The 16,388-nt window shown below is 50.8% G+C and overlaps 1 protein-coding gene across 2 annotated transcripts in view; it reads left to right on the top strand.

Moving 5' to 3' along the window:
* The first annotated feature begins 7,011 nt into the window (after positions 1-7,011).
* Positions 7,012-16,388, top strand: part of KLF15 (KLF transcription factor 15) — a 14,992-nt gene continuing 5,615 nt past the window's right edge. The window contains exons 1-2 of one of the 2 annotated variants that reach the window (XM_090285881.1): positions 7,012-7,218; positions 11,720-12,817. In XM_090285881.1, the coding sequence (XP_090142007.1) occupies positions 11,745-12,817 (1,073 nt within the window). In that variant the 5' untranslated portion in view covers positions 7,012-7,218; positions 11,720-11,744. Of the gene's footprint in view, positions 7,219-10,496; positions 10,762-11,719; positions 12,818-16,388 lie in introns of those variants that run through there. The other variant, XM_090285880.1, reaches the window with a different exon arrangement.

Raw genomic sequence — 16,388 nt, 5'->3', positions numbered from 1 at the left:
GTCCTGAGTTCCAAGAGTCCAGACAGACTCCAGGTCTGCAAGACAGAGTTCTTGGTGTCTTTGGGGTCAGCTGGAGCAGGCACAATCAAAGCAGCAGCATGCCTGCTTTCTTACTAGCCTAGGCCACATGGCTGAATCATGACTGGAAACTGCATAGCTGCTTCTTACATGACTGCTACAACCTGCTACATCATGCTCCTATAATATGTTTCTTTCATTGTGCTTCCTCTCATGGTGGATGGGAGCCCTTCTTTCCATCAGATTTCAAGGATGACTGGTGGGGTCCCTCTGTAGCCTTTTAAACTGTATGGCCGAGTGTGCCCAAATGGCTGCCACCTTTTGTTTAAATCCTAACCGTGGCCTTTGATGCAGTGGGTAGGGTAACCAACCATGACCACATGCAGGAATCTCGCGCAGGCCCTGTGAGCTGTTGGACACACTCTATGGTCAAAGTTCCTCCCATTTCCCTGATTCTAGGCAGTGGCCACAACTATGTGCATAACTAAGAAACTAGCTACCAGCCATAGATATACAAAGTTCCTTTAAAGCTGTACTATCTCCTTCCCTTATCCTGAAGACCATGGGCTGTGGAAACTTTGGGGACTCCTGTCCTGCTCTATTACCATTTCATATAGGAGTCTTCATATGTCAGGGTTAAAAATTAAACATCCTGACAATCTTACTCTTAAATGGCTCATATAGAGTACAAGTGAGTGGCTTAGACAAATTAACCAAATCTTGGATGGACATGATTTCCTATTTAGTCCTGATCCTTTTAACTAAAAGGGAAAGGTATTGATTCAGCCCATTCATAACCAAAGCTTTTTAAGGGTTACCCAAGTGAAATCAACACCTGAAGGGAGACCAGAATTTTCCTTATAAATGATCTGAAGTCAAGTATAACAGTCACGAACAGATTAGTCATATTTTTGTGAGCCAGTCTGAATCTTGTTCCAATCAATGGACTTTTAAAAAGCTACTGTAGGCAGACTTCCAGCCAAGATGGAGGTGTAGACAGACATGCTGCATCTCCCTCCACAACTAAGAAGGAATACAACTACCTCAAAACTAGAAACAACCAGAAGTTCCAGAAAATAAAACTGCATGGAAGTCCAGCAGACAAAGATATAAAGAAGAAATACTCATCCAGACAGGTAGGAGGGGCGGAGCTGGTGTGGAGAGGACACGGTGTGGTGGTGGCAGCAGCAGCAGCAGAGGTGGGCTGGCGGAAAGCACAGTCACATGTTTTAAAATGTCAGGAGGGACACCTGGGGAGTGTTCCCAGCTCCTCTGGGACCTTGCAGCTCACAGTCCCAGCACTAGGGAAAATCAAGCCTCATTGCTTCTAATTTTGCAGACCAGAGGGGGTTGGGGTGGAGACAGAAACTGCCGTTCTCAGCAGAGTCTGCTTGTTTAAGGGCCCCCATGGTTCGAGAACATCCACAGACCCACCCACTCTGGGAATGACGGTCAGGGCAGCAGCTAGAGGGGCACCAGTGCGGTGTGGAAGTGGGAGAGGTGCCTGCAAAAGGGATGAGTGCTGGTCAGGCAGCGTTGTTCCCTTGTAGACCCCTCCCACACATACAGCACCACAACATGGTGAAACAGGTCACCCTGTACTGACGAATACCTAAGGCTCCGCCTCTTACAATGTAACAGGAGTTACAGCACTACCTAAGACACAGAGGCAAACAAACACAGGAGCCTGTCAAGATGAGGAGACAGAGAAGTATGGCCGAAAAGGGGGAAGGGATCAAGGTCTCAGTGGGAGAACTAAGCGACGAGGAGAGAGCCAACCTAAGAGATGAGGAGATAGACAACCTAACAGATGCAGAATTCAAAACACTGGTGATAAAGATGCTCCCAGGCTTGTCAGATATGCTTGAGTATAGCAAACGCATAAGAGAAGAAGTGAAGCCTATGCTAAGTGAAACGAAGGAAAATCCACACAAAACCAATGGTGAAGGGAAGGAAACCAGGGTTCAAATCAATGATTTGGAACATAAGGAAGAAAAAAACAGTCAACCAGTGCAAATTGAGGAAGCAAGAACTGAAAAAATTGAGAAAAACTTCCCAAATTTTGTGAACGAGATGGACATACAGGTCCTGAAAGCACAGAGGGTCCGAATGAGCTGGATCCTGAGGGGACCACACCAGGACGCATCATGATTGAGATGCCAAAGGTGAAAGTTAAAGAGAGAGTCCTGGGGGCAGCAGGAGAGAGGCAGAGAGTTACCTACAGGGGGCTGCCTATAGAACTATCATCTGATTTCTCAGAGGACACTTTGCAGGCAGGAAGGGACTGGCAAGCAGTATTCAATGTGATGAAAGGCAACCTGCAACCAGGATTACTCTATCCAGCAAAGCTATCATTTGGAATGGAAGGGCAGATGAAGTGCTTCCCAGACAAGGTAAAGCTAAAGGAGTTCATCATCACCAAGCCATTATTATATGAAATGCCAAAGGGATTTACTTAAGAAAACGAAGAACACTAAAATGACAACAAACTCACAACTATCAACAACTGAACCTAAAAAGTGAAAACAAAATCCACCTAAGCAAACCAGAATAGGAACAGAATCATAGGTATGGGGATCATTTGGAGGGTTATCAGCTGGGAGGGGAGAGGGGGAGAAATGGGGAAATGGTGCAGGGACTAAGAAGCATAATTGGTTGGTACAAAGTAGATGGGGGGATGTTAAGAATAATATAAGAAAGGGTGAAGCTAAAGAATTTATATGCATGACCCATGGACATGAACTAAGGGAGGGTGGCATTGCTGGAGGGAAGGCGGGTACTGGGCACAGGGGAGCAAAGGGGAAAAAATTGGAACTACTGTAACAACATAATCAATAAAACATACTTAAAAAAAAAGCTACTGTAATTGCTTGGTGAAGTTCTTGAGTGACTCCTATAGCTTATTTCAGAAAATCAGAGGTTTGTTATTCTAAATCCCTCCTGGGATATTCCCATTGGGCAATTCCCATCCAATATTAAGGCTGGCTTTCACTAACTAGCATATGAATTAGCTGCTATAGATCAGAAAATGCAGGCTGATAGGTCTAAATAATTATATCAAATGCCTTGGCAAATCTCTGAGGATCCTCAGTTACCTAAGGGAATTCTTTAACAATGGCTTGTAATTCAGCTTTAGTCCAGGGAATATATGAAACTTGAGGTATATTAGGATCCCCACAGGGCTTAACTTTAAAAGGACAGGTACTGATATGTTTAGAGGAAGAGGAAATGAAAGAAAGTTCAGAGGAAGGTGACACCAGAGGCAAGGCAGGGAATCCAGTTAGCAGTTAGCAAGCAGAAAGCCATATGGCTTTGGAGGTGGACCTTGAAACACAGGAGTTGAAGGGAAGGAGAAGCAAGACAGCACTGGAGGTGAAGATCATGAGACTTTGGAAACCATCTTTTCTCTCTTTAAGAGTTTAGCAGTTCCAGTTAATTCTACAAGTTTACTTTGCAAAGAGGCAACCTCAGATTCTTGGTACCATTTGGAAGCCTCAAAATACCACTTGAAATAGGTATTCCATTCATCTTTGCCAATTTTATTGATAATATTGTCTAATTAGGTTTTAAGAAAAGTAAGGTTCTCCATGGTGGCCATTGATATTCTGAATGACTTTTGGTCAAATATGCTTATTTAGTTAAATATGCACATGAAGAATGACCATGGCTTTTAAACATGATTTCAACAGAAGTCCCTGGAGGAGGGACTGTCTTGAAATATTTAGATAACTGAAATCCCATTTTTCAGAGACTTTTCTCCATAACAAGGTCCCAAACAGCTTGAACAGTTTGAGCAACCCACAGATTAGATACTGGCCAGTCTTATTCTAGAACACCCTGATCACAGAGGCGTCAGGCCAAAGTTAAAAAGCCAATTGTAGTAGAACAGTCCGATCTCAACAGATAAAGTTGAAGACTTATGAGACACAGCTTCCATTGGAGTAGTCTGGTTCCAAATGGAATCAGACAAGAACCTAGCCTCAGTTTCTATAGAAACAACCTGGTTTCAGATGGAATCTATCAGAAAGCTAGTGCAGTTTTGGGAAGCAGCCTGGTGCCTCCAGGGAGTCAGGCCAAAGTGTCAACCAACTCACAAATGAACAAACAAACAAGGCCCTTTAACAACAACAGAAACCCTCTGAAGAATTCCTGAATAAAGCCCAGAGAGCTTCAGAATGCAAAATCAGAAGTCAGGTTCCAGAAGACCAAGTCTAAGCTTCCAAGCTAGAGAGCAGTGAGCCCAAGTGGCTTTGTGGGGCACTGGCTCCTGATTGTTCACCTGTCCTGAAGCTGTCAGGGTTAATTCTCTGGAATCCCTATGGGCTCCCAGAAGTTTGACCATGAAACAAAAGTTGACTCGGTACTCAGTCACCGAAAGGCTTTATTGAGGAAAAAGAAAGGATTACAATTTAGTACATACAAACATGATAATCCGCATGTAAAAAGATTGAGGAATTACTTTAGAGAGGAAGAGGAAGTTTAGGGGAGGGGCTGTTACAACCACAGAGCAGCTCTGCTGTAAACATAGAGTTCTTCCAGTAGGGCTCTCACAATGACAGGTGTGGTAGCTCCTCCCACATCAGCCCTTCCTGATTTCTGTCCAAGTTAAGGTCTCTGTCATAATTTTAACAGTTAATTGAACATTTAATAAAACCCTGAAGGAGATGATGGAGCCATGTAATTTGTGGGGACGAGATTATACAGTCAGGAAGAACAAGTACAAAGACCCTGAGGTAAGATTGTGTCTGGTGTGTTTGAGGAACCACAGGGTGGCCAGTGTGACTGAAGTGATGTGAACAAAGGGGGAGAGGAGTAGAAGGTGAGGTTGGAGATATAACGGGGGACCAGATCCTATAGGGCATTGCAGGCCGAAATGTTCTGAGTCAAGAAGGGACATGATCTGACTCAGGTTCTAATAGGAGCATCTTGGCTGTTCTTCAGTTCTTTCCCCCCAGTTTTATTATATTTGTCATATATCACTGTATAAACTTAAGGTATATAATATAATGACATGTATATTATAAAATGATTACCACAATAAGTTTAGTTAGCATTCATCATCTCATATAGATACAATAAAAAGCAAAAAAAAAAAAAAAAGAAACTACCTTGTTATAAAAACTTTTAGTTATTAACTACATTCCTATATACCATACAGCAGTGTTAGCTGTAGCCATCGTGTTGTACATTACATCCTTAGTACTTATTTATCTTATAACTGGAAGCTTGTACCTTTTGGGCAATTTCCTCTAATCCTTCTTTACCCATTCCCCACTTCTGGTAGTCACAGATATGATCCTTTTTTTCTATGAGTTTTTAATTAATTAATTAATTTTATGATTCCACATACAAGTGAGACTTTTCAGTATTGATCTTTCTCTGGTCCCTAGTTTTTGACCAGCCATGTGCCAAAGCTTCCTTGTGTGCTGAAGCTGCTGTGGATGCATTTTGTTTCCAAGCTTCTTCTGACATTTTGGTGTGGTTTTCCACTCAGGGGATGGGGAACATTGGGCTGGAGGGTGTGAGGAGTGGAAGGATGGATAGTACGCAGGCAGATGGATAAGTGCTATGAATGTGCTGGGCTCCCAACCACAGAGACAAGACGATAAGTCACTGAACCCTCCAGACCTCTGTCTCTTCTTGTATAAAAATTGTTGAATTCCACCTGTTCTGCCAATACTGGCCAGGGCTGTCACATAGGTTCAGACAGCAGAACATTTCATCACCATTTTCATCCTCATCCTCCACACGAGTCTCCTCTAAACTCAGGCCAAGCTTGGGTTTGACTCCTGGTACCAGAAGGAGCTGCACCCCTGGCACTGAGTGGGTGCACAGGGAGGGTCCTCCGGTCTAAGGGGCCAGTGGGGGCACAGATTAGGAGCCAATATCCACAGCATTACAGAGAGTCCTAGCTATGACTTCCTGAGTTCCAGCTCTAGCACTGTCTTCAAAGAGGAGCAGGGGAAAGGCTCTCCACCTCACTGGCCAGGAGGGGAAAGAATGTGAGCTCTTTGCCTGTGTCTCCGGGTTGTCTGGAAGATGTCCTCCCTGACTCACCCTTTCTTCTCCCCTTACCAGCTGTGTGACCCAGAGTCGATCTTGTGGCCTCTCAGAGTCCGTTTCTTCATCTGTAAAATGCTTGACTGAGGATCCAACAGCAGTGTTGGGTTAAAGTGCATAGCAGAGTGCCTGGCACCCTCAGCTCTTGTGTTTCTCTGGGGCAAGTCACTCTGAGACTCCCTCTTCCTGTCTCTGAATGGAATGCGAACGCTTCTCGGGAGTGCTACGGACTACAGGAGACTGCTCAGTCTTCAGCAAAGTGCCCCAGAGTCGGGTGTCAGAGATTTGACGTAGGGACCAGCGCACCTCCTCAAATTTCTCAGACCGCTCCACTGGCAGCACAGTGTGCGCTCACTTTCCCGGGGTAACTGTGATTCCTTAGCGGAAGCCTGTACCGTATTTCTCCAACAATACGCTCCCCAAAGGCAAGTGCCCTACTTTATCTGGCACTCAACGGGGAGACTCCGCGGCACGTACTGGGCTGTTGGTGGGTGTGGGGTGGAGGGCAGACCTAGCCAGGGCTCAGGGTTGCCTCCTCCCCCAGTACCCCGCTCCGGGCGCCCAACCTCGTGGGTACTGACTGCACCTCCTGGGTAACAGGATTTCGCAGGTCCCAAGGCCTGTCTCCCGTTCTCTCTCGGGGATTGAGCTTTAGAAGCTGACGCCCGCGGACTCTGAGAGTCCACGGCTACGGGTGGGGAGTCGGGATGTGGCAGGGGGGACGGGTACCAGGGTCCGGGAAGCCAGCTGGGGAGCGCGCGGGGTGAGTGGCTCGGGAACTCAGAGCGCGCGGGCCGAGCACAGCCCCAAGTACCCAGGGGTGGGCCCAGAGGCGGGGCCCGGGCGCGTGACGCGCGACGCGGGCCAATGGCGCGCGTGCCCGAGGCCGAGCCTCCTGCGAGCCTTCTTCGCTCCCGCGGTGTCACGTGAGCCGAGGGGAGTGAGCTCCCAGCGAGCTGCTGCTGGCTAGTGGTCCGCCGCAGCCACTCGCGGGTCAGCGGGCTAGTGAGTGAGAGCCGGATCCGCGGCTCGGCCGGCGGCCGCCGCCGGACCCGGAGCCAGACCGCTGCCCTCAGCCCAGCCCTCTGGGCCTCAGGACTGCCGGGGCCTGGCCACCCGCCGGGCGTGAGCCAAGTTCAGGTGGGAGAGGCGCGCGGAGGCCGGAGGGCCGCTTGGACTTGGCCCCAGGCCATTCAGGGGGCTGGCGGGGACGCGGAGGGGGTGGGCCCTGGCCGGCTTCTAGGAGTGTGGCCGGGCGCCCTTGCCCTTGTCCCAGGCTTCACGAGAGCGTCCGAGGAAATGTCGGAGGAGCGGGCTGACCCTCGCGCGGGCCGTGGGGGTCGGACCGTCCCGGGGGAGAGTGACCCTCCAGTCGCCCACTGGCAGTTTGCCGGCGCAGTTCCGGGCCCCCGCCTCGGGGCCTGGCTCCCAGTGCCTGCGCTCGCCTTGCAGGCCTGCCCTTCCATATGGCGGGCACTCGGCCGGGCCTGGCGGGAGGACCGGGGAGGCGGACGTAACTGGCCTGCCCAGGCCGGGGAGGCGGGGGACGGAGGGGCCTGTGGCGGAAGGGTTACTGTCGGTCAGCAGCCGCGGCCTGCTGGAGTGGGGGCGCGGGCCGAGGACCTGGCGCCCAGAGGGCAGTGCTCTGAGGTTCTACCAGGGGTCTGAGCGGGCTCCCCAACCCCTTCCTTTCCCACACACGCTCACACACACACACACACACACGTGCGTGCGCGGGTACCCATGCTGTCTCCATGCGCGAGTACGTCGCAGACACACTCCCACACAGGCTCACCGGCTGCCGTGCACCCGCCCGCACACGCACAGTCACACGACGCGAACTCACACCCCACCTCGTACACTCACACTGTTCACACATCTCTTAACTCCGACTTCCCACTCACTCTTATGGCCAGTTGGACTGAACATTTGCAGAGCAATGGCCGAGGAATGGCGGTGGCAGGGGCAGAGAGGAGGCCAACCCCACCCGCCCTGGGTCCTGTTCCCTGTTCCCTCCCCACTGTTGTATTCTCTAAGGAACCCTTGCCCGCCCCACCCCCCAGCCCCCCCGCCAACACTCCCGCGCAAAGAAGGACTGTTTTCTTGTCCAGTCCCGGGGTGGGGGGATGACAAAATTACCAAATACCCAAAACCCTCAAATCATCTAACCCCCCCCTCTGAGGATGGGGTGGCAGGTGGGGCGACCCTACAGGTGAGAGGAGGGGGGGCTTGTAGAGTTTTGGTCCTGCTGGCTGCGCGGGCAGCAGAGACTCTTATTTTGAAGGGTGGCCCCCTCCTGCCACCCCCGTGATTTGCACGCTGACCCAATGGCAAGCCCTTGGCCAGCGCTGGACTTGTTATCAATTACATGTTGTTCCTGCAGCCACTGTGTCCCCGGGAGGATAAACAGCAGGCCTGGCGGAGCAAGGGTGGGGTGGGGGTGGGGGGCCGGAGTCCGAGTTGCCTGCCTGGATGGTGTAGGGAACAGTGCGTCCCCTCCCCCCTGCACGCAGCCTGCGCCCCTGGCCCTCCTGGCCGTGCCACATGCTGCTGTGTTTTAGAGGCTGGAGCTCCACCCCTGTGTGCCCTCTCTCAAACAGCATTGCCCAGATCACTTCCAGAGTCCCTTCTAGTCTCTAAATGCCTCAGCGTCCAGCCCAGGCTGCTCAGCCCTTCGTTTAGGACCCTGCATCTTGACCCTGTTGGTTCTACAACAGGTCTATTTCTACCCCCCAGAACCCCCCTTCCCCACTTCCTGTCTCCCCACAGCAGCGCCTTTCACTCACTCAATCAGTAAGGTTTGTAAGGTCCTGTTTTAGACTCTGGGATATAGAGATGGATTGCACTGTCAGAGCAGCTTATATTCTGGTGGGGAGGTAGACAAAAAATAAAGTACACAAACACATAGCTAAGATAGTTTCTCACTGTGGCAACTGCTAGGAAGACTATAATGTGAGATGATGTAATAGTGAATGGTCAGGAGTGTACCCCACCAGGAGTGACTTCTGAACTGAGATGGAAATAAGTAAGGTGCTCTCACTTGGGGTGCTGGGAATCCACAGAGAGGGGGCGGCCAGGGTAGTGGCCTGAGAGGCCCATGAGACTACGGAGCTTGGTGCACAGCTGGTTTGGAGTGGAGCAGGTAGAGGTGAGATATGGGAGAGATGAGCAGGGCCCGGGTGCTGAGTGCTGGGAGGAGGCTGAGTCACATTTCCTTGGGAAACTATTGGAGGTTTCCTTCCACCACACCCTACTGTACTTACTTATTACCCTCACTTTTTCTTTTTGTTTCATTTTATCTGTGAATATCTCAGTTTATATCTGGAAAAGAAAGACCTCCTTTAAAAAGAATGTACAAACTACAATATCATCATCACACTTGAAAATATTAATGGTAATTCCTTGATATTATAGAATATTAAGTTGGTGATCACATTTCAGGGGAGTTTTAAGTAGGCAGGAATATGGTCTGATCTGCCCTTTCCTACCAGTCATGGCCTCATCTTGGGCTCCTGGAAGGTTGGAGTCCCCTGGACTCCTTAACATCACAGCAGAGGGGCAGAAAGACCATATGTCCCCCCATTTGGAGGCTAATCCTAATGACTGGTCCTGACCAGCCCTGTGTGCATGCCACCCCTATAGTAACTGCTCAGCATATATTAGGTCATTGGACTCAAAACAACCTGGGAACTAGGCAGTGTTGGCAGCATCCCCAGTAGATCAAGACAGACACAGAGATGTTGTGCCACCTGCCCAAGATCATCTGTCCAGCTGATACTTTACAGAGGTAGAAGCAGAGCCCCCTGCTCAGAGGGTTGGTGACAGGTGAGGGAAGTCTAGGGCCAGGTATAGGTTCTGCCTAGCCTCATTGCCCTTTACATTATTTGCTGCTTTATTCCATTTTAGTACCTGATTTGGTGAATAGTATGTATTTTAAAACACCTAGTTTTAAGTTTTTAGCTGAGTATTTCAACCAAAAGCCAAATGTCCTGGCAAAACTGCCCAGGAGTACACACTTGCCAAGGACATTCACCTTGCCTTGTTCCCTGGAGCTCTGTGAAGCTTCCCAGATGAAGGGAACTGAGGTCAAAAGTCCTGTGGTTATTGGGGGCATGGAACAAATGAGGAAACTGATATTTGGGGAGAGCCAGGACTTGCCCAAGGTCACAGCTGATGATGAATGGCCTTGGAAGCTATCCGCCCAGGGCTGGGGCTCTAGCATATTGGGCAGTTCCAGTTGTGGTCCTGGAGACAGAGCATGGGAGTGGGTGCAGAGGCTATTCCAGGCAGCATGGAATCTCTGGCTTCAGGTGCAGAATATCCCCAACCTTAATAAACACCTAGTTGTGGTCACTGGGTGGGGACAAAGGTCCTGAGAGGTGGCCCTGTCACAGACTGACACTGTTGACTCTCCTTGGACACCGGACCTAGCATTGCCTTCAGAGGACACAGTTCCCCTCTCCTCTCTGTTGACATTCTCTGAGCTCCTCCTGGGCACCAGCTGCCACACTGGGAACTGGGGACCCAGTGGATATCCTACGGCTCAGCCTGCCATCATGGAGAGCATGGTCTAGTTGGGAGACAGGACTTAGCTGGGTATTTCCAAGGTTGTGAGTGCTCCATGGGTGCAGGCCAAGGGGGTCTTCTCCACAAGCCCACTAGGTGGTTGTGAAGCCACATGAGGTAAGATCTGTCCCAGTTGCTTTGGGTTCACTTCTGCTTCCATGAGTTCTCCTAGAGGGTAGGGCCCTGTCCTCCCTGTGGTAGAGCCTCAGTAAAATGTCTGATTTTTCAGGCCTGTCCTTCCTCTTTCCTTTCATAGAGGAGGCAGCCAAGCTCAGAGGGGTCCGAGAGCTATAGGGTGGATGAGCCAGCCGCTTGCTTCAGATGAGGAAACAGGACCAGCAAGGGCTGGCACAATGGGTATTTAATTTTTTGCCACAAACTAGACTTGCCTAATTAAAATACAGATTGTCCAATTAAATTTGCGTTTCAGATATAATATTTTAATTAAATCCCATCCAATATTTGTGATATACTTACATTAAAATTCAAAGTTGTTCATTTTTTTAAATCTGAAATTCAAATTTAACTAGGGAGCTTGTATTTTTAGTTGCTCAATCTGGCAACCCTACCCAAGCCCCAACAACACAAGGGTCAAAGGGCAAATGGCCATTCTTCTTCCCCCTCCAGTGACTCAACAGGAATGAAGCTGAGGTCAGATGTCCTCAGAAATGCAGCAACTCTGATTAACTGGACAGGGTTTCCCAAACTTGGCTGTTCTGAGGTGCAGAGAGCCCCCTCATATACCCACTTTCTTGCTCACACACATTCATATGCAATCATTCACACACACACACACACACACACATGTCCTTTCTCAGAACTGTTCTGGAAAATCTGTTTGAAAGCAAAAGTGCCTTAGGTTGTGCAATTGGAGAGCACTCTTGCAAACAGGTGGTGCAATTTCAGAAAACATTCTTGTAGACAGAGTTATCCCAGGATATGGATGGAGGCAGGATCCAGGTATTTGGCAATGGGAGATGGTGGGCAGGTGGTTGGTGATGGTGGTGGGGGGCACAGGCCTACAAGGTGGCAAGTGAGTGTGCTGTCTTGATTGGCCATTTGTTGTTCTCCACAGTCACCAGTGGCACGGCCAGGCCAGCATGGTGGACCACTTGCTTCCAGTGGACGAGAACTTCTCGTCACCAAAGTGCCCAGTTGGTTATCTGGGAGACAGGTTGGTAGGTGGGCGGGCATACCACATGCTGCCCTCACCCCTCTCAGAAGACGACAGTGACGCCTCTAGCCTCTGTTCCTGCGCCAGCCCTGACTCGCAAACCCTCTGCTCCTGCTACAGCAGTGGCCCAGGCACTGAAGGCCAGGACAATATCTTGGACTTTCTACTATCCCAGGCTACACTGGGCAGTGGTGGCAATGGTGGCATTGGGGCGAGCGGTGGTCCTGTGGCCTGGGAGGCCTGGCGAAGAGCACCTGTACCTGTGAAGGGGGAGCATTTCTGTTTCCCAGAGTTTTCTGCTGGTGACCCCGATGATGTCCCAAGGCCCTTCCAGCCAACCCTAGAAGAGATCGAAGAGTTTCTGGAGGAGAACATGGAGCTGGGTGTCAAGGAGGCTCCAGAGAGCAACAAGGACTCGGAGGCCTGCAGTCAGCTCTCAGCTGGGCCACATAGGAGCCACCTCCATCCTGCATCTGGTGGGAGAGAACACTGTGCTCCCCAACCAGGTGGTGCCAGTGCGGGTGACACTCAGGGCCCAGGCGGGGGGCCTGCACCCGATGGCCCAGTCCCCTTGCTGCTGCAGATTCAGCCTATGCAGGTGAAACAGGAATCAGGCACAGAGCCCTCTTCCCCTGGGCAGGCCCTGGAGAGCGTCAAGGTAGCCCAGCTCCTTGTCAACATCCAGGGGCAGACCTTTGCACTCCTGCCCCAGGTGGTGCCCTCCTCGAACTTGAACATGTCCTCCAAGTTTGTGCGTATTGCCCCTGTGCCCATTGCTGCCAAGCCCATTGGGTCGGGACCCCTGGGGCCTGGCCCCACTGGCCTCCTCATGGGCCAGAAGTTTCCCAAGAACCCGGCGGCAGAACTCATCAAAATGCACAAATGTACTTTCCCTGGCTGCAGCAAGATGTACACCAAAAGCAGCCACCTCAAGGCGCACCTGCGAAGGCACACCGGTGAGAAGCCCTTTGCCTGCACCTGGCCAGGCTGCGGCTGGAGGTCAGTATATTGGGTGACAGGCTGGGAGGTAAACACTGCCCCTTATCTCCGTTCCTTTGGGTGTGCAGCCAAGGCTGAGTTCCTCACCATTAGACAATACTGATTAGGAGGGGGCTAGGGGTGGGCAGGGGACAGAGCCAGGAGCTAGTATGGCTGCTCAGAGGTTTCCTTATCCCTCCTGATCAATAAAGCCAGAAAACAACTGGTGTCCAGGTAAGGTTGCTGGGGTTTGCACTGAGAGTGAGGAGGCTGAGCCGGGGCAGAAGGGCTCTTAAAGTCATAACAAGGACTGTTGAGAGTGATGAGGCATGGGCTATGTGCCACAGGGGCTTCAACTGTGTGTGCATGGCTCCTTCTGCCTTGCAGTGATCTGAAGGGTAAGTACCACCTTTATTCCCATCTTACTGCTCAGCAAACCGAGGCTCAGATCAGCTACATAACTTGCCCAAGGTCGCACAGCTTCGTAAATGGGATTTGAACCCAAGGGGTTGTTATCAGAGTAGTCACATCCTGAAAATGCTGTTCCCCAACTAGAGGGACGAGCTTTGCTTGTAGCCATCCCTGGGCACATAGGCTGGGCTCAGTCCTTGCTCCTGCAGGGGACCTAGAGATGTGGTGGAGAAGCCACAAAGGCCAACAACAAGGGAGGACCCAACTGGGTTTGCTGACCCAAAGTAGAAGACTATTTCCAGGCTCTACAGTGTGTGGCACAAGGGGAGAAACCAACCCTCAAAGGACAGGGCTCTTTTCAGGGTTATCCAGCACTCAGGCAGCATGGCCAGATGGGACCCCTATGAATCTCCCTCTCCTGGGCCCTAGGTGCCACTCACCTTCTTTGGGAGGACATGTGTACCTTTCCCTGAAAAGCAGGCAGCCAGGAGTTCAGCCAAGAGCTTGAATGCTTAGGGGCACCACAGCTGGGCTTTCTCCAGTTTAAGATGCCCACCCCCCTGGAATCTGGCCTACCTGGGAAGGTGGCTGTGCTATTGGCACATTTCTGAGCTTTACTGCTGTGGCTGATGCTACATGTGTGAGTGAAAGAGTGACATGGCCTGCTCATCTTTGTGTAGAACCAGATCTCACAAGTGGACATGTATATGCATCTTGGCTTTTCTCATGTGTGTCTCTGTGTGCTGCATGACCATATGTATCTGTGTACCTTTTCTATGTGTGTGCATCCATGTTGGTGTGGCTCACAGGAAACAGTTTGCAGCTTTTGTTTTTTTGACCAGACTCTTGTCTGAGAGCTTGTGAGAGTTCGTCTCAGGGTGGGAGGTGCCACTCATGGAGTCCTGGCTAGCCCAGGGCAGGAGTTGTGACTGGAATGTTTGATGTGATGCTGGCAGCCCCTTTACATGGGAGCGCAGAGCTGACCAGGAAAGGGACATGTCCCAACAGCATCTTGGGTTATGGAGGCTCTTCCTGAGTGCAGGCACTCCTCACCCCCAGTGGCCCAAAGGTGCCAATAAGCAGACAGACCCACAGGGCTTTTGTGAGAGCCTGTGCTCTACCCCCACAGCTCTGTGTGTCAGTGCTGGTGTTGCATGCCTCTCTGAGCCTTGTGCCACAGACCTCAGGTAACAGGTGCATTTGCAGGGCAGCTAGCCTGATGTGGTAGCATGTGTGTAGTGTTGAGTGGTCAGAGCTTGGGGCAGGGATGAGGCCAGACTGGTGTGGGCCAGAGACAGGGGCTTTAGAAGCGGGTACTCTATTGCAGAAGGGAAAGGCATTGAGACACTTTGGGTGAGTGGCTGCTGGTGGCAGTGATTAGATGCCCCAGCCCTGGTTAGTCTCCAGCTTGCTTGTGCCCTTGGGGTGGTGCCCCTACCTAAGCCTCAGTTTCCTCATCTGTAAAGTGGAGGGCCTACTCACTACCTCAGGTGCAAGGGTGCTCAGCAGCAACCCCTTCTCATCGGTGGTATTGTCACTTTCATACAAGGTCAGAGTCTGAGAAGGGAAGATTTTCTGCCTGGCCTTCATGCAGAAGGTACCCCATCTCTGAGGCAATCCCAGGCTTTCAGGGACTACTCTTTTTTTTTTTTTTTTTAATTTTTAAAATTGTTTTTCTATTACAATTTTCCCACTTTTTCCCTCATTGCTACCCCCCACCCAGCCCACCCCTTTTCCCACAGTAAATCCCCACCCCGTTGTCCATGTCCATGGGTTATTTATACTAGATCCTTTACTAAACCCTTCCCCTACTTACCCTCCTTCACTCCCTCCCCCCTACAAGGACTACTCTTGGATGCATTCTCTTAGTGGGAAGCAGGGCTGGAGAGAGGTTGGGCAGTGGGCTTGGCAGAGCACTGATCTGACTCTCATGATGGGCTTATCTTCCTGGGAAGTGTCCCCAGGCTTCTGCTGACTGTTGGCAAGTGGCCCCTCCAGTTGGGATAGGGCTAGGTGGGGCCACAGAGAGGAAGGGTCTGGTCTTTGGTCAAGGCTGCCCAATTGGCCCACTCCCCCAGGAAGAGGGGATCTGCCTTCTTCCAGGCTGCCTCAGAAAGAAGACAGGACTCTCAGCATCTTAAGAGAAGCAGATCTCAGCCCCTGACATGGTACCCTTAAGGAGTAGTAAGTTCCCCATGGTGTGTAAACAAGAGTGGGAGTTATGGAGGGAATTCAGCTCTGTCTAAGCCTTGACATTGGTCTTCTTGCTCGGGATTCACTTAACAGAGAAAGGCATGATGGGTGTCTGGCATGGTAAGGTCACTGTGGAGTTGACCCTGCAGCCATCCCTGCCTCCAGCCACTCCTAGGGCTCCAAGGGGCATCCTCAGCTTCTCCCAAGGCCCCTCAGAGTGGGATCTGGCCTTGGTGGATTCACATATGGCAGAGGCACTGGGAGCCTAGGGTGCCTACCTCTTGGGAGGGCTGTTTCTCTGAGGATGTGGGAGTCACCAGTTGGCCTGCAGTGATTCTGGTGTCCTGGGGATGTACACAAGACATGCATGTCCTTTATATGTGGTTACAGCCTTAAACCAAGGATCCAAGTTGGAGAGAGCCCTTGTAGCAGTCAGGCGGGAGAATAGACCTGGTTTTGAGGCAGCTTCGCTTGGGCAGGACAGGAGAAATAACGATGATGATGATGATGAGTTGTCGTGTTTATTGACCGCTAACTGTATGCTGGACACTATTCTAAGGTTCTCAGAACTGAAATCCCCTCCATGAGGTAACCTTGCTTGCATACTTCCTGCTGTGGGGAACTCATTACCTCATGAGGCTACTCTGGCTTTTATGTCCACTTTGGTACACTTAAGCTTCTATCCAAACTTCTCATTCTGGCCCACAGGCCTGCATAATCTGCCTGCTGACCTCCCCTTTGCAGGGCAGGCTCCCACTTGGGCCTCGGCCCTCTCTGTGCCCTCTGTCTCCAGTGCTTTTCTCTCAGTGGCAGCTATAGTTGGTCTTATGTTGGTCTCTGCTTTGTTCTGTACATGTCATAAGCATTAGCTCACTGAGTCCTCACGATAGCCTTAGAAAATATAGGCACAAATCTGCATTTTACAGAGAGGGAAGTGGAGGCCCAGAACACCTGCAGGGACAGCTAGTGAGTGTGGTTCTGGATGCAG

Source organism: Furipterus horrens, unplaced genomic scaffold, assembly GCF_987537825.1.
Source record: "Furipterus horrens unplaced genomic scaffold, mFurHor1.1.pri manual_scaffold_8, whole genome shotgun sequence".
In the NCBI taxonomy this organism is placed as follows: domain Eukaryota; kingdom Metazoa; phylum Chordata; class Mammalia; order Chiroptera; family Furipteridae; genus Furipterus; species Furipterus horrens.
This window is presented reverse-complemented; position numbering and strand designations above follow the sequence as displayed.